This window comes from Callorhinchus milii, unplaced genomic scaffold (assembly GCF_018977255.1).
Source record: "Callorhinchus milii isolate IMCB2004 unplaced genomic scaffold, IMCB_Cmil_1.0 Scaffold4, whole genome shotgun sequence".
Classification (NCBI taxonomy): Eukaryota; Metazoa; Chordata; class Chondrichthyes; order Chimaeriformes; family Callorhinchidae; genus Callorhinchus; species Callorhinchus milii.
In genome coordinates this window covers 25,557,238-25,577,443 of record NW_024704745.1, presented here as the reverse complement: position 1 = coordinate 25,577,443, position 20,206 = coordinate 25,557,238, and the positions used below count along the sequence as shown (strand labels likewise).

General features: G+C 38.8%; 1 protein-coding gene across 1 annotated transcript in view; it reads left to right on the top strand.

The window, feature by feature from the left end:
* myo16 (myosin XVI) overlaps positions 1–20,206 on the top strand; it is a 247,081-nt gene that overhangs the window by 193,881 nt on the left and 32,994 nt on the right. Inside the window, exons 28-32 of the mRNA XM_042334636.1 lie at positions 4,501–4,603; positions 9,696–9,792; positions 10,149–10,395; positions 11,249–11,556; positions 14,211–15,392. Coding sequence (XP_042190570.1) covers positions 4,501–4,603; positions 9,696–9,792; positions 10,149–10,395; positions 11,249–11,556; positions 14,211–15,392 — 1,937 coding nt within the window. The remainder of the gene's footprint in view (positions 1–4,500; positions 4,604–9,695; positions 9,793–10,148; positions 10,396–11,248; positions 11,557–14,210; positions 15,393–20,206) is intronic.

The following is a 20,206-nucleotide window of genomic DNA, read 5'->3' as shown; positions in this document are numbered from 1 at the left end:
AGATAGCCTTGGAGTAGAAGGAGGATTTGGCGGAGGCAAGAGCACAGCGGTAGATCTTGGTATGGTGAAGCCAGATCAGCCGATGGACCGTTAGTTTGAAATTGGTCCAGGCGCGTTCGGCAGCTCGCACTTGTGCCTTAAGGGAACGGAGATGGCTGGTGTACCAGGGAGATTAACGGGAGTATGAGGCAGTCCGGGAGGTGAGTGGGGCAAGGGAGTCCAGAATGGAGGAGAGGGAGTTGTGGAGAAAAGAGAGTGAGGAGGGGAGATCGGTCAGGGAGGGCCAGAGGTGTAGGATTTCAGATGACTCGAGGGCAGTGGAGAAGGAGGAAATTGTTTTCACAGACAATATGTGATAGTGGAGGGTTGAGAAAGTGGAAGGGTTACGGAGGTGTTGATGGAGATGAAGTGGTGGTCCAAGATGGCTTTATCGATGATGGTGATGTGTGAGACGGTGAGGCCCCGGGTGATCACCAGGTCAAGGGGGTGGTCACGGACATGGGTGTGGGAGCGGATGAGGAGGGAGAGGTTAAGGGAAGAGAGGAGGGAGGGAGAAGTCGGCAGAGGTAGAGCAGGAGGGGGTGAAGTAGAGGTTGAAGTCGCCTAGGATTAGGAAGCGTTCAGAGCAGAGGGAGAGGGAAGATAGGAGGATGGAGATGTCTGAGAGGAAGGTGGAGGAAGGCTTGGGGGGACGGTAGACAAGGAGGATTTTGAGGGAGAGCCTGGAGGGGTGGTAGAGGGTAAGGCGTTCAAAGGAGGAGAAGGTTCCGGGGAGTAAGGGGAAAGGCCTAGAGGGAACCGGGAGATGAGAGCCACACCACCATCACGGCGATTACGACCTTCACTAACCTTACCAATTCAGACTCTCCCTTCGCTCAGTGAACCCTGGTCATCTTCATGTCCCCTGTCGTATCCATTTTAGCCATTCTATCCCTGCTCTCTGAAACTCCATCTTGGAGTCCCTCCATCTTGCTCACTTCCTCCTTCAAGACACATGTCAAAACCATTTTTTGCTTACAAATCCTCAGTGACTACACTTCACAGTAAAGTCCTGTGAAGCAATTTGAATGTCGCTGAGACGTCAAAGGCTCTATATCAAATGTAAGGTTTATTTTATTATTATTACTTTGTTTATTATTATTAGTAGTAACAATATTATTAATAATAATAACAATAATATTCCTTACAATTGATATAGTACTTTATCATACCATAGAGACATCTCAAGCATGTCACAGGGTATACTGTAAAGTATATATACTTCCCAAATGTTATATCAAATATATATGTAAAGTATATATAAAGTGGATTGACATGTAATTTGTGGATGAAATAATGAATGAATAATCACATTCCTTTCTAAATTTACCTTGCAGGCATATTGCTTGTACCTTTCTGATACATGCTGTTTCAATCGTTATTTTATCCGATGTATAATTGCCTTCTTCCAACTTCCGTAATTTGGACACCAACTTTCTCTTTGAAAAAATACCGATATCACTACCCACTGAGTCCATCACCACTTCTGAAGTTGTGACTTTGACCCATATCGCAGCATAACATTGTTGCACTTATGTTATGGCCTAATCGGTTTATTAAAGTACTTTCTAAATGTTAAACTGACTTGATTGAAGGTGCTTCATCAATGACAGCAAAATCTTTTAACAGCATTTGTTTGCTCAGATCACAGATCTTATTCCACTATGAATAAGATTGTACCTATGGAGGAAAGGAGTTATAATCCAATGAATTGTGGGCCCCATGTTTCTAATGTTTATTTATCTAATAGTGGAACTTGATTCGGCCAATGCACCATGTAACAGACAATAATGTTCCCATTTTAATAAATTGTGTGACATGAGTAAGCTGTTCTTCTGTGTAATAACCATTGCAAAATAAAAATTAACTTTCTCATAGCTTCTCTTTAGCTTCTCAAAATTAAAATTGCCAAGTCCACCTCTGCAGAAGTAGGAATAAAACAATTACTGAAGGAGGCCATTCAACTCATTAAGCCTGTTCCACTGGTTTATTACAATCTTGGCAGTTGTTTTAATCCCAATGCTTTACCTTTTTGTCATACAACTTACTACCTCTACTACCCAAGTATCTTTCTGCCCCTCTTTTAAACATCTGTATTGATTCCGCCTCTGCAGCTTTCAAGGGAGAATGTTCCATAATGTCACAGCTCTGTGTGAAGAAACACTTCCTGATTTCAATTCTAAATATCTGGAACAAAACGCAAAATACTGCAGATGCTGGAAATCTGAAATCAAAAACAGGAGTTGCTGGGAACACTCAGCAGGTCAGGCAGCATCTATGGAGAAAGGAAAGTGAATCAACATTTCAGGTCCACAACTCTTCGTCAGAACTGACTTCAGTTCTGATGAAGGGTTGTGGACCTGAACGTTGACTCACTTTCCTTTCTCCATAGATGCTGCTTGACCTGCTGAGTGTTCTCAGTGACTTCTAAATATCTTTGGTCTGTTTTTAAGGCTTACAATGGATCATTCTACAGGGGGAAGAGGCATTCACCATCTAACCTGTCAATTCTTTCATTATTTTAATTATCACAATCAAATTACCCTTTATTCTCCTTTGCTGTAAGGAATATAAGCCAGTCTACCAAACCTCCATGACAAATTGAGTTAATAACGAGTAGGAAAGCATAATATAAACAGTATTACCTGTACTATTCATGTGTCCAATCTCTATTACAGTTTTACAAAAGAAAGTTGTTTCGTGCACAGAGTTTTAGAAACAATGAATTCCTTATTGAATTGGAGATAAGCAGCTGAACTGAACAAAAGGACCACAGATAGGATTGTCCAGTACTTTATCTAATCCACAGTTCTGTATATATAAGTCCATTAATGTTGTCTGATTGCTCATTCCTTTAATGAAAGGAAAACACATTTCTCTTATGTTTAAAGGGGTCTATGCCAGCTGTGCATATCTGTTCTTTGTCAAACTGTGAATAGTAAGATTCAAATTGAATGCTGTCCCTTCACAACAGATTTTTATAAACCATGTGTAGTTATCTCATCTTTTTTTTGCTAGTGAGGCCAAACAACAATAATTTGCAATTATAATAACATCCTTCACACAAGGTAGCATCTCAAAGCGCCAAAGGTTAACACTAGCAATATGCAGTGGACTTTTCAATTTTACTGGTTAGCAAATATGAATGAACGTTCAGATAACTGCTGTAGTTTCACACATATTTTTGCTGTTACTAAATTCCTCATCCTTCATCTTTCAATTATTTCTCAAACTGATAAGTTATTTTCACACCAAAATCAACCATTTTTGGTACATATAAAACATGTATTTATGAATATATATTTCATATGAAGAGATGACAAAACAATTGAGAAATAATTCAAAATGATTACAATTGGTATTGCAATAAAAGTATTTGTACCTAAGTAAGTGCAAATACATTTGCACATTGCTATATGCCACATTTATAGAGTCTGGCAAACATTTGCAAGCAAGGCTTAAAGCCAAACCATTTAACGTGCTTCTCTTTGTATGTGTGTGTCTGTCTGTGTGTCTGTGTGTCTGTCTGTCTGACTGAGTGTCTCTGTCCGTATAAATGATACCTGTGTTTCTTTTACTTCACCCTTGGTAACTTATAATGCACTGGAGATCTCTGTAATTAGGTAGTCTTAGTCCTCAATACTGTACAGCAGCTTATCACACATTCGAGATGTCTCAAAGCGCTTTACACTGTAAAGTGAAATGAATGTATATTTTGTGGGCGAAACATGCCCTTCTGTTACGTTTAGAGGAGGAAGTTTCTCCTTGTGTCCTGGCCAACAATTACCCAAATAAAATTGATCATTCATTCTTGGTTGTTTGTGGGACATTGTTGTGCGTAAATTGACTGCTGTACGCAGTCACTCCTCTTTGCATTATATTCTGTGAAGAAGTTTGATATAGGCCTTTCACATCTCCTGACATGAAAAGTCTATATCAAATGTAAGGNTTTTTTTATTATTATGATGATGATATCATTATGGTATTGGTGGAAATTTTCTTTTCCAAACAAGTTGAAAATCATCCCAAATTGCATAACACTTGGATGATAACAATTAAATATTCATTATTTTCCACACTGAAAACAAATTTTAAAATGTTGAAATCAATAAGTCAATAGAATTATAATTTCAAAATACTACAACAAAGTTGCTGCTAAATTGACTTATCCTTCATGTCATGATTTTGTGAAAACTTCAAATGGATCACAACATGCAATCATCAGTTGACATAGGCTGATTCTTATATCCTATAACCCAGGAATTAAACACTGCTTTTACTCACTCACAGAGAAGAACTACAAGACACCCGTTCCACAAAATGCTTCTCACTCTTAACACGTATTGTGCATGATTCCCAAGATAGTCATACAGATAACATCTAAACTATATAATGTTGTTAAGCCATCATCCAAGCCACACAACAAAGCATTACATTTATTTTGTCCTGTTTTCTGCACAGATACAAGTGTCTGATCGATACAACTCTAGGGGATCGGAAGAAGTTTTCTGCAGAAGAGAAATGTCGCCACATCCTACAGCAATGTAAATTACAGGGCTGGCAGGTCAGTGATTATAAAACAGTGATCCATACCCACTTGTGGTGAGTTCATTGCTATCAGTGGGTCAGCGAAGCAGAATGACATGGGTATACCATTAGATAAATTGGAATGGTAAACATAGCACTCGGAGAGAATGACTCATTCCTACATTTCGCCCATGCTGTTGTTTGCTGCTGCAGATAAACTCACGAATATAATGTGCAGACTTTGCAATATTTCCATCAATTCAAATTAACACAAGAACAGGCAATGGTCTGTGGTATCTAACAATCACAATTCAACTTTTAAAAGTATTATATGATGCTGTTTATTAGGGGGATCAAAGGTAGAATGAATGGTATGTAGAAAACCTTAGGTAGAAGTTTTTTTCTACAGGTAATAGAATCCATCATCAAAAATAGTGTGTTGATCCATTCCTTTTTTTTAAAAAAAATGCATTTTGGTTCATCTCCATTTTATTCAATAATTTGTTTTAGCTTGTTCTTTGCTAAATACAAATCAAAGGACTTTTTAATCCCCAATCCATGTGTTTCTTTTGCTGTTTATGGTCCCTCCACAGAACAATACAATCTAAATCTATGAGCAGATATACAGTTTATTTAAAGGGTCATTAAGTCTCTAGCAGCCTTGAATGTTTTATTCACTGTGACTGTTAGACTCTTCTGACTGTAATCGTGCAAAAAAAAGATTTTCAGCTCACACCAAGCTCACTAAAATGGAGATTACAGCAGAGAAACTGATTGGGGCTGATCTCACTGTGAATATAAAAACATTGTGGTATTAAGTCATTTTTGTGCAATGTACAGCATTAAACAAAATGTTCTTCCTTTAAGAATTATAATGCCATTATATTGTGTGAGCCTTCCTTTCAACCCTCCTCCAGCAGTAGCTGTCTCTCAAACATTTCTGTACGTCTGTGAGTGTGCGTCTCCCTCTCTTTCTGCTCGCTCTGTTTCTGCATGGATCTCTGTATCTCATTGTCTGAGGCAAATTATTCATTTAATATTTTCATTTAATATTTAATATTCCTTTAATATTTCTGTAATTTCCTTATTATCTGCTGTGAGCTTATCCCTTTCTCCCCTTCATGATCTTATCCCTATATTCACCATTATTTTATTGTTTAATTTTATAATTTTTACTATGTTCTCCTGAAAGTTACTCTTTGCCTTCCTAATAATCTTTTTAACCTCTTTCCTAAGTTTACTATATTCACTCCTCTTTTCCTCTCTGTTATCTATTCTAGACTTTTCAAATGCTTTTTTCCTTAGACGAAGCTTTGTTCATATTCTCCTGAACCTTTTCCATTGTACTTAAAAATCTTCCATTTTAATTTAATAATAATAATAATCCTTGCATTTGATATAGCGCTTTTCACGTCTTCTAGACGTCTCAAAGCGCTTCACAAAATATACTGTAGTGAATTGACCGTATATTTGTGGGCGAACATGGCAGCCAATTGCGCACAGCAGTGTCCCACAAACAGTCGTAGATTGAAAATGACCAATTTATTATTGTTTTTGGTTTTTGGAGGGATTATTATTAGGTGTGTGGAGTAAGGAAACTTGCCCAAGGTTTCGCCCTCTGCCTGGAATTGAACTCAGGTCTCTCGCTTGCAAAGCGAGTGCTCTCACCACTAAGCTACAGGGCTCCACATTTTTGCTCAACATCTTTGTTTGCCAATTCTTCCCTCCAGTCAACTTCAAACACTTCATACCTCATTCTATTATTTTGGTGGCCTTGATGATGTGTGTCAGCAATTGGATTTCTCCCCAATAAATAAGCACTGCCAATGTCAGTGACTTTATTAAACAGCAGAATCTCTTTACCTCTCGCATCCGATCAACTGGCCCTTCCTCTATCCCTCCATCTTGCTCCCTCCTTTCCCATCTTCAGGTTGCACCTGAAGACCTTCCTCTTCGACCATGCCTTCAGTCATCTCCAACCCGGCTTGCGTCGTGCTCCGCCACTATCAAACACTCCGGGACACTACCCTGCATTAGGGGCGCTATATAAATGCAAGTTATTGTTGTTGGAATTCAAGGAGCTCCACTGATGGTTTTGACAAAGTTGCTGAAATTGTGTAACTCCCTGCCTGCCCATTGACTCGTATATTTTTTACCAACTCAAATCTGCTTCCTACATGTGCAGTTACAGAGTGAAGCTTTATTATCCTGTGTTTTGGGCCAAGCTCAGAATCAGCATGCATCATGAAGTGAGCCTTCCTATTGTAATGGGTTCATACCTAAAAATCCTATTTCCTTAGCTTCTAAACAAATCGTGAATCATTTGAGCACATTTCTGGTTTAACTCTGTCATATATGAAAAGACAGAACTCACAAAAATCTTTCCCGAACTGCTGTGATTTATTATTACTCCCTTTGGTAATAAAATACAATTTACATTTTTAGAGCACCTTTCACATGGGGAGGACATCATAAAAAAGCTCATTTACAATGCTAAATGTGTACCCTTTGTTTATCTACCATGGCTCCTGCCCACATAACCATGGTCCTTGCCTTATTACCCTCCCTTTTAGCTGAGATGTTCCACAGAGATCTATGACACATAGGCTGAATTGTGCATACTTATTAAAATAATAGCAATTGCTGGGAATTGTGTCCAGAATAATGTTTCTGCAAAGTGAGCATCTTGTGCACCACATATACTGCAGAACAATACTGATTATATCCATTAGATTAATTGCCTTTGGATTGCATTCCTGCTTTTCTGCTCCACTTTACATTAATTTTCAACAGGGCTGTTCTCCAGCTGTATGTATGTCATTCTAGAGCTGATTGAAAGTGTGTTTTGATATGTATTTATGTTGAGACACAAATTAATATGATAAAACATATTTGTTTGACATGCAGAAATCATGATATGTATTTGTACTTATTTGTATGCCTAAAGTAGTGTTTAGTACTACAATACAATACAAAATTACATTTGTAAAGCGTCTTTCACGTCGGGAGGACAAGGAAGTCCCAAGACGCTGAACAATAGGGGGTGGGGGGTATCTTGGACGGTAGGAGGGTGGCCTAAGGCCCGGTTGAAGAGGAGGGTCTTGAAGTGTGCCTTGAAGGAGGCAAGAGATGGAGCGAGGCAAAGGGAATGTGGGATGGAGTTTCAGAGGGTGGGGGCAGAGGGGCTGAAGGCCCAACCGCCGATGGTGGGGTGGGCCGGGCAGGGGACACGGAGCAGGCCGGAGTCTGCTGAGCGGAGGGAGCGGACAGATTGATAAGGGGTTAGCAGGTCAGAGAGGTAGGAAGGGGCAAGGCCATGGCGAGCCTTGAAGGTAAGGATGAGGATTTTGAACTTGATCCTCTGAAGGATGGGGAGCCAGTGGAGACGATGCAGCATGGTTGCCGTTTACATATAAGAGAAAGCAAGCGACGGATCTCAGTCTTACGTAAAGTTGTGTGTATGTGCCTTTTTAAAAGCAGTATTGAAGTAGATCACTTAGTGTGTGAGTGGGCGATGGTACTTCAGTGTGTATGTCTCAGCCATACAAAATAGAGGGTAGCAGGTTTGAATTCCAGTTTATGCTCAGAAAGAAGTTCGAGCTCTGCAATTGGCTTTGTGGCCAAATGCTTTACTCTGCTCTGCCACTTACTAGGATTCCTACAATTGTATTAGTGAGGCCCCTCTTCTCTCCCTTTCTCCCACCACCCCTCTCCCCAACCCCCCCACGCCTCCCCTCGTGGTGTTTATGCAGAACCATGGAATAGTCATGGATACATATTACCATGAGGATGTCCTGAATAAGCCACAGACATTTCCTCAATATCACTCGTGTAGTTCAGCACCTGCTGTATTTGGCAAGCACTGAGAATGTTTACTCCGCCAATTCATGTCCCTTCCCTGTGCCTCTCCTGAACGAAAGAACCATGTTGGGTAAAGCTTCTGTAGCAGCAATAGCTTTCTGATAACTCAGCCCAGCGATGATTTATACATGAGCCTTTTCAGTGAGGGCGAGGAGGCAGTGGGGCAATGTGGAAGGGCAGGGGGAAGGGGATCATAGTTGAGCCCAGGTTTTATTCTTTCCTCATTACTCACACATATAATTCCAGCAGGAATCACTAGATAACAACAACAACAACAATAACAAGATTGCATTTATAGAGCGCCTTTCACGTTGGGAGGATGTCCCAAGGCGCTGGACAGTTCGGTCGGGACCCGAGCAGGGGGGAAATGGTCAGGGTGAGGGGAGAGAAGGGAGGGAGTGAGGAGGGGGTAGAGCGTCGAGAGGGGAGGTGAAAGCACGGTCAAAGAGAAAGGTCTTGAGAACGGCCTTGAAGGAGGAAAGGGAGGAAGCAAGGCGAAGGGACTGGGAGATGGAGTTTCAGAGCCTAGGGGCTGAAGGCCCGGCCACCCATGGTAGGGTGGTTAAGGCGGGGAATGTGCAGCAGACCGGAGCCAGAGGAACGGAGGGTACGGGCAGGTAAGTAGGGGGATAGTAGGTCGGAGAGGTAGGAGGGAGCAAGGCCGTGAATGGCCTTGTACGTGAGGATGAGATCTTGAATTCGATCCTCTGGGGGATGGGGAGCCAGTGGATAAATATTAGGCATCCTATCTGATCAACAACAACAACTTGCATTCATATAGCGCCCTTCACATTGGGTAGCATCTCAGAGCACTGATTAGGAGCATCACCACTACCATCCAGGTTGAGATCAATTTGCTGAACTGATTTTAAACTAGGATCTTCCTAATCCGTTCTGTACCATGCTGTGGAATGCAGTAACCTACTGAACGGTTGAGAAGTTTCAGAAAACAAGAATTGTTACAGAGTCAATTTATCTTCAACTGTAAAGAGTGAAAAGAAATCCTCAAAAAGTATATTTTATTTAGTATTTTTCAAAATGTGTAAGCAAATTGAATATTAGATGATTGACAGGTGTAAAATGTACATTTTAAACATTTTAAGATGTTTCTCCGTCCGGGAAAACATTTGACTTGTAACTGCATCAGATATAAAAGTTAAAAATGAACTTGGAATCAGATCCTGTTAGAAGCTCCAGCACATCACGATGAGAATGTATTATTCATAACTTTTATCTGTTATCTGATTTTAAATATTTCAATTGTTCAGATGGGTCAGAGCAAAGTATTTCTGAAGCATTGGCAAGCTGATCACCTCAATGAGCAGTGCGTACATTTACAGAAGAAAATTATAACCTGTCAGAAAGGTAAAAACAATGTTAAAATTATACTGTAAAATATACATATTTTTATAAACCATGTTGCAATTGCAAGATTTTAAGAGTCAAAAGGGACACATGTATTGCAACATGTTATCAGGCCTTATTTAAAATGTTTATGGTTTATATTTTTATTTTGAACAATTCAGAAATGTACACACAAAACAATCTCAAATCAGGCCTTTGTAAACAGCTGAAACCTAATTGTTGCCATTATGTTGTATTTGTCATCGATTGACTTGTTTTTGGATGATCAGTTTCACATTCCATTGTTTTGTTCTACATTATTGACTGGCGTGTTATATTGTGTCAAATGTGATGCATAATCTTTTCCATAATGGTAGTTGTCAGAGGGTTTCTAGCTCGCCAGCGGCTGCTGCAAAAGATGAACATTAAACAGCAAGAGGTCACCTCCATTGAAACCTTTCTGCAATCCGCGGAAGATATGGGACTGAAAACATATGATGCCTTGGTGATTCAGAATGCCTCTGACATTGCACGGGAAAGTGATAGGATTCGAAATGAAATTAATGCAGCTTACCTGAGAGAAAAGTTAGAAGCACGAAACAGAAATGAGGAGATCACAAAACGGTAAGCATTGGACCTTCAGTGTCAAGTTCACTGCAAAGATGACTTCATTTTTGGAAAATGTTGTAAGGGTTGGGGGGGAGAGGAAAGGCAATGTTTTTTGATAATAACTACGTAAAAATGTGTAAAAATGATTACGTAAACCATCCAAGAGCTTTAGATATTATTGTATTGAGTGGCGAAGGTCAATGCCACAGATAAAAGTGTGGAATTCAATACTGCAGTGAAAACAAATTACCTGCTGTGCTGAGATTTCCTGCATTAACAGTTTGATTTACCAGATGCAAGCATATGGTACTGTTTCAGTATTACTATTCTCGGCACTGATTTGTCACACAGAAACCGAATGAAACGATGCTGCTTTGAAGGTCTTGTTGCAATTTCAAGTCGGAATAATGATTTGCTCCGGTGAAATAGTTAAAGTCTACACTGCATCCTACCAGCTTTGTCAGGCAGGCTCAAAATGTGTAGAACAGCCCTAGACACGACACTGTTCGTTGTTGTGAATTTTCTTACTTGCAAGCAACTAAATTGATGGCACGGGAGCTTCGAATTCCCATCCGAATGGCAGGAAATTATTCAAAAAAATGTCTGTGGCTAATTATCGGTATTTCTGAAAAATCTTAAATAAAGCAAAAGGTAAAATGTTTTATGTAGTTTTAAATGAAAGGAGCAAAAATTTGCAGGACAAGAGAGCAAGCTTTGTTTCCTTGCATTTGTGTTTGACAGGATTAGTGCTTCCATCCTCGCCTCACAGTGGGGGTGTTGGTGACTTGTTTTCTAAAAAGCTGGTATTATGTTTGCATGAACAGGTTCATTGTTGTCATTCAGCATCCAGCTATCATTTTAATTTCAGATCTAGCAACGAGAGTGGAAAGGTCAATGGAGACAATCTTGGGGGCTGCAGAACGCCGAAGCATTTTCACTCAGGCTCCGCGCCGGTACCTACTTTTGTGGATGGGTTGGCACATTCTGTGATTGGATCATCCATCAGATCACCCTCCCTTCACTCAGTATTCAGTATGGATGATAGCAATGGCCTGCAGTCACCACGGAAACAACCTCCTCCCAAACCAAAGAGGGACCCCAATACCCGGCTGAGTGCTTCATACGAAGCTGTGACTGCATGCCTGTCGGCGGCTTCTAAGGAAACAGCACCTGAAGGTTTGAAGAATAATTCTTGGCATTCAGAAACAGGGTAAAATTTAGATGAAAGTGGGAGATTTGTTTTAACGATTAATCTGTACATTAATGACATAGGTGGTTTAGCATTCAGAATGTAATGTATGCATCTTTTAAAGATATCTCTTTTATTCTTGTTACCCGATACGTAATGTGCACTGCAGACAGCAAATCCAGGTAATCAGTTATTAAATGAAGAAAAGAGGGATAATGCTGCATTTCTAATGTCAAGGTATTAACACAATCTTACCTAAGCTATTAAAACAGATTTTACTGTGATTTAGTATCAGATTCTACTGCTCACTCGAAAAGAACTTGAGGACTGCCGTTACTATTCACAATGATTTCAGAATCCCACAATGACATTGCTACATCAATAACCCATTATTCTCTATCTGTTCTGCTCTCCATTAGAAAGATAATGTGTGCTGTCATATATATTCTGATAAGAACATTAATCCAAGTTAAAACATCTAGCTTCACATGTCACATCCGAATTTGAATATTTCATAGACAAAATGCAATCTAATATATATGCATGTTATACACACATCCGCTCATTAACTTAAATCCTCAGGGAATTAGAGATACAGTGAATTTTATATTTTTTCAACAATATCTGTTCAGTTATCTGGATGAAAACAGTCCAAATGTAATAGCTGGAGCATAATAGAAGAATGTTAAAGTGTGCAGATGTGTGCTGTGCTAAAGAAAAGCTTTATTCCATTTAAATTATTGGGAGATGTTGACTCCACAGGTCAATATTTAATCTTTGAACTTTTGCAACGCTGTCTCAATTTGTCCAACATCTGATCCTCCTGCCCCTAAACAGCAGCATCAGGGACCGTGGCATGTCAGTGAATTCCACAGAGAATTATTTTAGAACATACCTCACAATACATTGCAGATTAAACTTGTGGCTATTTTTTGTGTATAAGTAACTTCAATTGGAGATTTTAGGTGGCATGTGGGATTTTTCAAAACAGGGCTGGGTTGTACTTAATCCTATTATTTGTAACTCTCTTTGACAAATTTGCAATGCAGTTCTTAACAGTTACATGTTTCTAGATAATGAAGTTTAATTTCCATGATTCAAGTATTATTGTTCGATAGGGGAGTTATTAGATGCCACACCTCTTCAATGCTGGTGTAAGTTGTGTTTATAGGACCTGCAGGTTTGCAAGAATTAACTTGCCGTCGTAAGATGACCAGCCCCACACTAGGATTCTTGTAGTCAATACTGTTAGTAAACTGCTGGATAGTACTGCAAATAAAATACATAATCCTTGTATTTTATGCTATACAATCCTCACATTTAATTTAGCTCCTTAACATGTCATTGAAGTGCTTAACAGGTTATACTGTAAAGTGCAGTAACTGATCTGTGGGCGAACGTAGCAACCAATTTGCATACAGCAATGTCTCACAAATAGACATGGAGTAAGCGACCAATTTTGTTTGGGGGAATATTGGCCAGGAACCTGGGAGAAATGCCCTTCTCTTTACAAATATTGTCATGCGATCTTTAATGTCCATCTGAAAGGCAGATGCGTCCTTATTTAATTGGTTACCTCCAAAATCGGTATCTTCTCCAAAGGAAGGTATTGATACAATGGCATAAGACTATTAGAGAATCAAGACATTTGGTGCTAGTTTCACCTGATGGACTCACTCGCATCCTCTTATTGATCTGCTCACAGCTTCCTTGAACTTGTCGCTTCTCATCCACTACAACTCATTAGCGTATCATAGGAACATAATGTCACTCACTATCAACTGATAAGAATCTGATAATGGACACTAAAAGTAGGATTAAAGCAACAATATCTTATTAGACCACAAGCAACTTTAGCATATTTCTTAAAGCTGCACTATCGTGTTACATCTACTCTATCACACTTGGTCTACCCACTGATTGGTGTAATATCAGTTGACAGTGTTACTGTAAATGTGTTTGGAGGCTACAAATTCAAAGCTGGCTGGGTCGGGTCAAGTTTGAGTTCAGGTGCTTGATCAATAGCAGATTTCTTTCTTCAACAAAAAATTCAAATCCAAAATGACAAAAATATGTTGGCGATGAACCAAGTTTCCTCTGGCACGATTGGTAATGGAGCTTATTTTCCACTCACAGATAAATGTACACACTAAGTGTGTATGTTTGCTTATTATTCTAAGGTTGGTAGATTTCTGATCAAGTGGAGAATAAAGATAAACATCAAAATTTTAGTAATTTAGATCAATAGGTTTGGATCCATTTTGGTTCAATATTCCACCACCAGCAGTAAACTAAGTACACTTATAACTACGGGTTCCTATTCTCCACCCAGAAAATGATGTTATGGTAAATATGATGGAAGTGTTTAAGACTAGCCAAGAAAATTATTATATTGTATCCCCTAAATGGAATGAGTATTGTTAAATACATTGAAAAATATGCGCACATATGTTGAAAAATAGTAGCCAATAAAATATGTGTATAAAAACAATACACTTTAGAAAGGATATTCATTTATTTTTGTGACTTTTACCCAGCATTATTCAATTTGTTTAAGTAATGAGACATAAAAAAAAGGCATTTTATTTGAACTGTATGCAAATTAAATTGTTTCTGACACCTATTCTGTTTTCCTTCACAGTGTTCTTGACTAAACCGAGACCTCATAGTGATGATTACAGCACAATGAAAAAGATTCCTCCACCAAAGCCAAAACGCAGCCCCAACACTAGACTGACTGGATCGTATGAAGAGATCTGTACAAGGAAATCCTCTGCGACTCGGTTTACAAGCACAATGACTAAAGCTGCTCACAGCTTTGGGACTGTTCAGAGAGCAGCATCTGCTGATGGACCACATTATGGTCCACATGTGTCACAGGAAGAAGATAATGAGCCTGTTTATATAGAAATGGGAGTGACTGCTGGGGCAGGAGGGAATGCTCTGGCGGAGATGGAGAGTCCAGATCAGGGAGAATCTGTTTATGAGGAGATGAAATATTGCCTGCCTGAAGAAGGAAACACAATATTTTTAAAGCAGGCCACTTCTCCCCCACCTCATGCGGAGAACAAAAATGTGCCATTGTCAGAGGATTTCAAAATGGGCAGCCCCACCATGCCAAGTTGCAAAGAATTAGTATGCGACATCCCCCCGCCATTTCCAAACCTGCTGCCCCACCGCCCGCCTCTGCTTATATTCCCTCCAACCCCAGCACAATGTTCTCCTGCCTCTGATGAATCACCTCTCACCCCGCTTGAGGTCAAAAGATTACCGGTGCTGGAAACAAATTTGAATTATTCTGTACAGACGGATGGCACTTCACCCCTCTCCCCACAATACTCGAAGCACCCTAAAGGAGAAAATGAGCCACCAACATCTCCTGGCCTGGGTGTGTTCAGTATATCAGGAAAGGTGTCCCCTCCCCCAACCCCTCCTCCTCTCCCACTAGTTCCTACTCCTCCTCCGTACAGGCCACATTCGCATTTTACTTTCCAGATAGACACTTCTACTCCTTGCTTTGCCAATGCAGGAAAGCCAGCTGTGAGCACAGATGTTTCTAAAATACCTCAGAAACCAAATCCCTTACAAGGAGGAGCTTCATCTACAAACTCTCCAAGGTTCCCTTGCTCACCAGCAAAAACCTGCAGGACAGAACCTGGAAAGCATTTGTCTTCCTCAGTAGGGAATCCATCAATGTTTCCTCATTCTTCTATGATCCTCAGACCAATTACCAGCCCACTTGATGAGCTGAACAGTCTCTTTAGCTCAGGCCGATGTCTTCTACGGAAATCAACCACAGGAAGGAAGATACGGGAGATAGAGTGTGAGTAGATTCAGTTTCTGTATGTAAGGCACAGCAAGTCTATACAATTTCTGGAAGCTTGGTGTAAATAGAATTATATGTAAATGTAATTATATCAGCAAAATATCTACATAGCTGGGATTTACTTAAAGGTGAGTACAAATGCTTCCTTTTCTCTAAGGCTTCCTTTCACAAAACTAAAATATGATCAATAGGAAAATTATCACTATAAAAGCTTCTCTTTAACAAAATAAATACAGGAAAATAAGTTGAAAGCAACTTTAAAAAATCTAATAAGGGAAAGGCAAAAAATATATGCACAGGCATCAAAAGTTAATGCAGATTTCTCTCAGCTCCTCGAAAACATTACAGTAGGTACAGGGGAAACCTGTTATAATAACAATGATTTGGGTCCATAAATGGTCTGAGTATGGTCATCAATTTCTAGGCACTTATATCTCAACAACAACTTGTATTTATATAGTGCCCCTCATGCAGGGTAGCATCCCAAGCACTTGATAGAGGCGAGCACAATGCTGAGCTGGGTGGAAGCGAGTAGTTGACAGTAGGCACAGTTGAAGGGGAAGGTCTTCAGGCGCGACCTGAAGATGGGCAAGGAAGTAGCAATATAATATATTCTAAAATATAATAGGATATCATGATTGTGTTATAAAATATATATTATAAATACCAAGTTATTTTATAACACATTTATTATATCCTATTATCCAAATTTCTAATACTTTCCATAGCTTTAGTCATAGCCACCAACATCTCCTGGCCTGGGTGTATTCAGTATATTAGGAAAGGTGTCCCCTCCCCCAACCCCTCCTCCTCCTCTCCCACCAGTTATTGTTTTAGTTTATTTTTTATTTCAGACACCATGTAGATTTAAATAATAGCCAAAAGGATCTTAAGTGACAGATTTTGAAGCTCTTTTTGATATGTATGATAGAAACTCTTTGATGGTTCAATTGGTAAACACTGCTCAGTGTGGTACTGAACCATATAGACTAGGGAGGTCCCAGGTTTGATCCCTGCCTTTTGTCTAAATTGTCTCATCTCTGTTGGCGTGCCTGTTGGCTAGAAAAGAAAAAAAAATCAGCTACTTTATTAGATGCCACACCTCTGATCAAGAGAACTAAGTAGTACACATGAAGGGTACATCTTTTTAGTCATAGAAAGGATACATGATGTGAAATCTAGCTGAATGTTCTTTTAGCAAGGAAGATTTCCTCCTCCCTTCACCCCCCATTTTGTCATGCTTCCCATATTTGATAGAGTGAAACTTTCTTTCAGAAAGACATTGTTACTGCAACTAGAGTATTTGAGTGTTCTGAAAGACTTTAAAATGATTGGTTAACTATAACCCGTGTACTACACTTTACCCTCCTCCATAAAATATAAACTGAATTATTGATGACACTAACTAATCTAACTGTCGGTAATTGTATCAGACATTTACAATACAGGATTCCTGTATTGCCCGAGTGGCTGGGTTCAATGACTCCGGCTAGTAAAGCCTGGAAGCCAGGTGTACTGTACTTCCATTTAGAATGGGTCCATAATTGACATATGCTGTAAGCAAGGCAGTGTTACACATAGGGTGCTGTAACATGGTTCCCTGTATTCAATAATTCACTACATGTGTTTTTTTTACTAAGATTAGTAGTTTGAGATTAATAGAGATCTTTCCTTTATTTTGTACAATAGAATATTGTGTTCACTACAATGATAATAAACAGTTTATACTTATCACCATTACTTTTTCTGCAGTCACTGTGAAGCATAATAGTTAGAACTGTGGCCTTAGACCAGAACAGAGAATGAACGAAAATTCTACTTGGGTTAAAAAGATGAGGTTTCAGTGTCTTTCAGCATACATTACCTATATTTGAGAACTGCTTCCAGGTTTTTACTGTTGTGCTCTCAATCAACAACAGTCAAATCATTGTAACCATTATGCATAGGTCACCTGCAGAGAGATTGCACCACAGATGTTATATATATACAATTTATTATTACAGTAATTCAGCTGTTAACAGACCTGTACAATATGACTGATCACATTTTACATTTTGTTTATGAATATTGTCCATCAGAAAGTGACTACTCTACATTTCCAGGAATTATCTTAAGATTTTTATAGGAATTTCAGCATGTACCAAAGCAGCAATTTTCAAATGTGCTTAACAAAACCAAGATGAATACAAAGAGATATTTGAAATTATTCTTATCATAGTTAAGAGCACACCCCAGCACTGCATTGGAGCAAAGACTATATGTATATGTCCCAACGTGGAGCTTGAACCCAAAACAACCTGTTGGTTTCTAATTATAATTTTATTTGTTTACCAAAGTACTAATCTCTAGCTTCATACAGATTAACCACATATCAAACCATCATCAGCAAACAAAATTAATGTGCATTTTTATAGCACTCTTCACACAGGTAGAGTCTTTGAAGCACTAAACCATCAGTGCCCTATACATAGCGATGGTGTATACACTTGTCTCAAATAACAGGTAAAATTACCATACATTTGTAGGCAATTGCCAACAAAGTACACTGCCATTACTCTTTACAGTAAATCCTTTAAAGCACTTTGAGCTGTCCCTTTGAAGTGAAAGGCATTTTGTGCAAGGATTATGACAAATATTGGGAAGAATTTGATTTCCTTTAGGTTTCAACATCGTAACTTTGCCCAAAACTTCAAAATGTATAGTATCTCCTTAAAAATCAGCCCAATTCTGCCATTTCCCACATTCAGGTGGGGTTGTGAAGGGTAATTGTAAGAGCAAAACCCCAAAATATCTTTACACAAAAAGTAACTAACATCTGGAACAGGTGACCAGGAAGAATGGTTGAGGCCAGGACTCTGAACTTATTTAAAGAAGTAAGTTAAAGTGCTCCGAGAAACCATCAATGAAGGGCACTATATATAAACACAAGTCGTGACGGGAAGGAAATAGAATGAGCATTCTGGAAGAATAAAATCAATTAGGTCAAAAAGATTTCTGCATCCGAACCTATCTTTTGCAACATGGATACATCTTCACAATATATTAGTGAGGAATAAAGTACCCATGTTATTAAGTAATCAAATACTCACATTGTCACTCGGATATTATCAGCTTATCAACAACCCCACAAACACTTGCTTTTTGGGATCAAAGTTCTTTGTACTCTGTACATCATTGCAACAATAGAGATGGATACAAAAAGGCTGATCACAGGTTATTCAGTACTGCCATATAAAAACAGATGAAAGAATGCCTTCAGGCACTGAGGTAGTGTATTGATGTCAATGCCAGGAAATAATTTCAATGTAAGTGAAAATAATACCTTGGGAAGACAGTGGTGTGGAAGGAACTACTTGGAAACATTTCCTTTCCCCTTATACATTTTTAAATACCATTTAAAATTTCCCATGATAGGGCAAAATATTTTGATTGACTTGAAAAATTATCTTTATCATGATCAAAGTATAAATGGGTTGGAGATATGAAGGCAGGTTATATCTGATCTGCTTGGAAATTGCATTTAAATATTTGAAAATGACTGACATATCCCATCCCTTAAGCCCCATTACCCCCAGCCCTGAACACGAAGGGAGTGTTGGCCTAATTTCTGCTATTTCTTAATGGGATTTCTTAATGAGAAATCTAAATCATATAAATGAGGACTTGTTCCAGTGTCTGGAAGTAAGTCACACTAACACATAAAAAATCATGAATTAATTTTCATGCTGAGTTCCTGTAAGTCAACAGGTATTCAAATTTGCAGTATTTTTTAACAGGATTCCAGAAAGAGTCCCTTTAACAAAACTCCAAATTACACCCAGAGATGTGGTAGCAACTTCACCTCAATCTCCTTTATCCCCTGAAATTCTGGCTTTATTTGTAGAAGTTTAAAAGCAAGGTTAATCAGAACTTGCTGGAAGAAAATTACTATGGAAAACCCAAAATTGTGGGAAATCTTTCACTAACCTAGTGAACACCAGTGTAATTTCTACTGTTCTTTCTGTGTTCATTAGGATCAAATTGATAAGAAAATTATCTTTGACTGGTAAAGTGTCCCATTCCAAGAAAAATAATAGGAGAAGAGCTCATTTGAGAATAAGGGTCTGCAGTAATGAGATGTTGGCAGTGAGTGTGCACATATATATATATATATACAGTTGTCTCTAGATTGTCTACTTTGAGATAACTAGAAAGTAACAACTGTTCATGTATTTAAGTAAACAAAGGAGTAATTCCTACAATGCAAATTCCTGCCTTTCAAACTCTTCTCTGTACCAATATTTTCCTAAAGTATTTGTGGGCAAAATCTGAACCACCACTTGTACAACATTGCATAATGTCAACCTACTTTTATGCTGCTTTGCCTCCCCAAAAATATGCTTGTGTTACTTTTTGGATTAGTGATTTGAGAGAGTGCAGATTTACGTCATGGTGGCTCCTTATAGAAATCCATTTGGTTCAAAAAGTAATTGTTCTTTCATTCTCCTCATTGCTTCAATACTTTAAAAAGAGTATTGCATCCACCCCATGGATGATTACATGTCACTCTCCTGCTACATCTAAAGATGTTACTCAATCTTTTGTTCCTTTGCTGTTTGCAAGTAACAGCAAGTTTACTGTTTGGTAAGACTTTATTACTTTCTCTTATCAGCTTGCATAACAAGATTGGGGTCATTCTGAGGAAGAAGAGGCAATGGTGATTACCTCACTCCTTTAGTGGTACTTCAGTGTATCTGCAAAACTGTCAACCACATTTCTTCTTTACACTTGTATCAAATTCTTTATTCTTCCAACTAGCAAAGGTAGGCAGT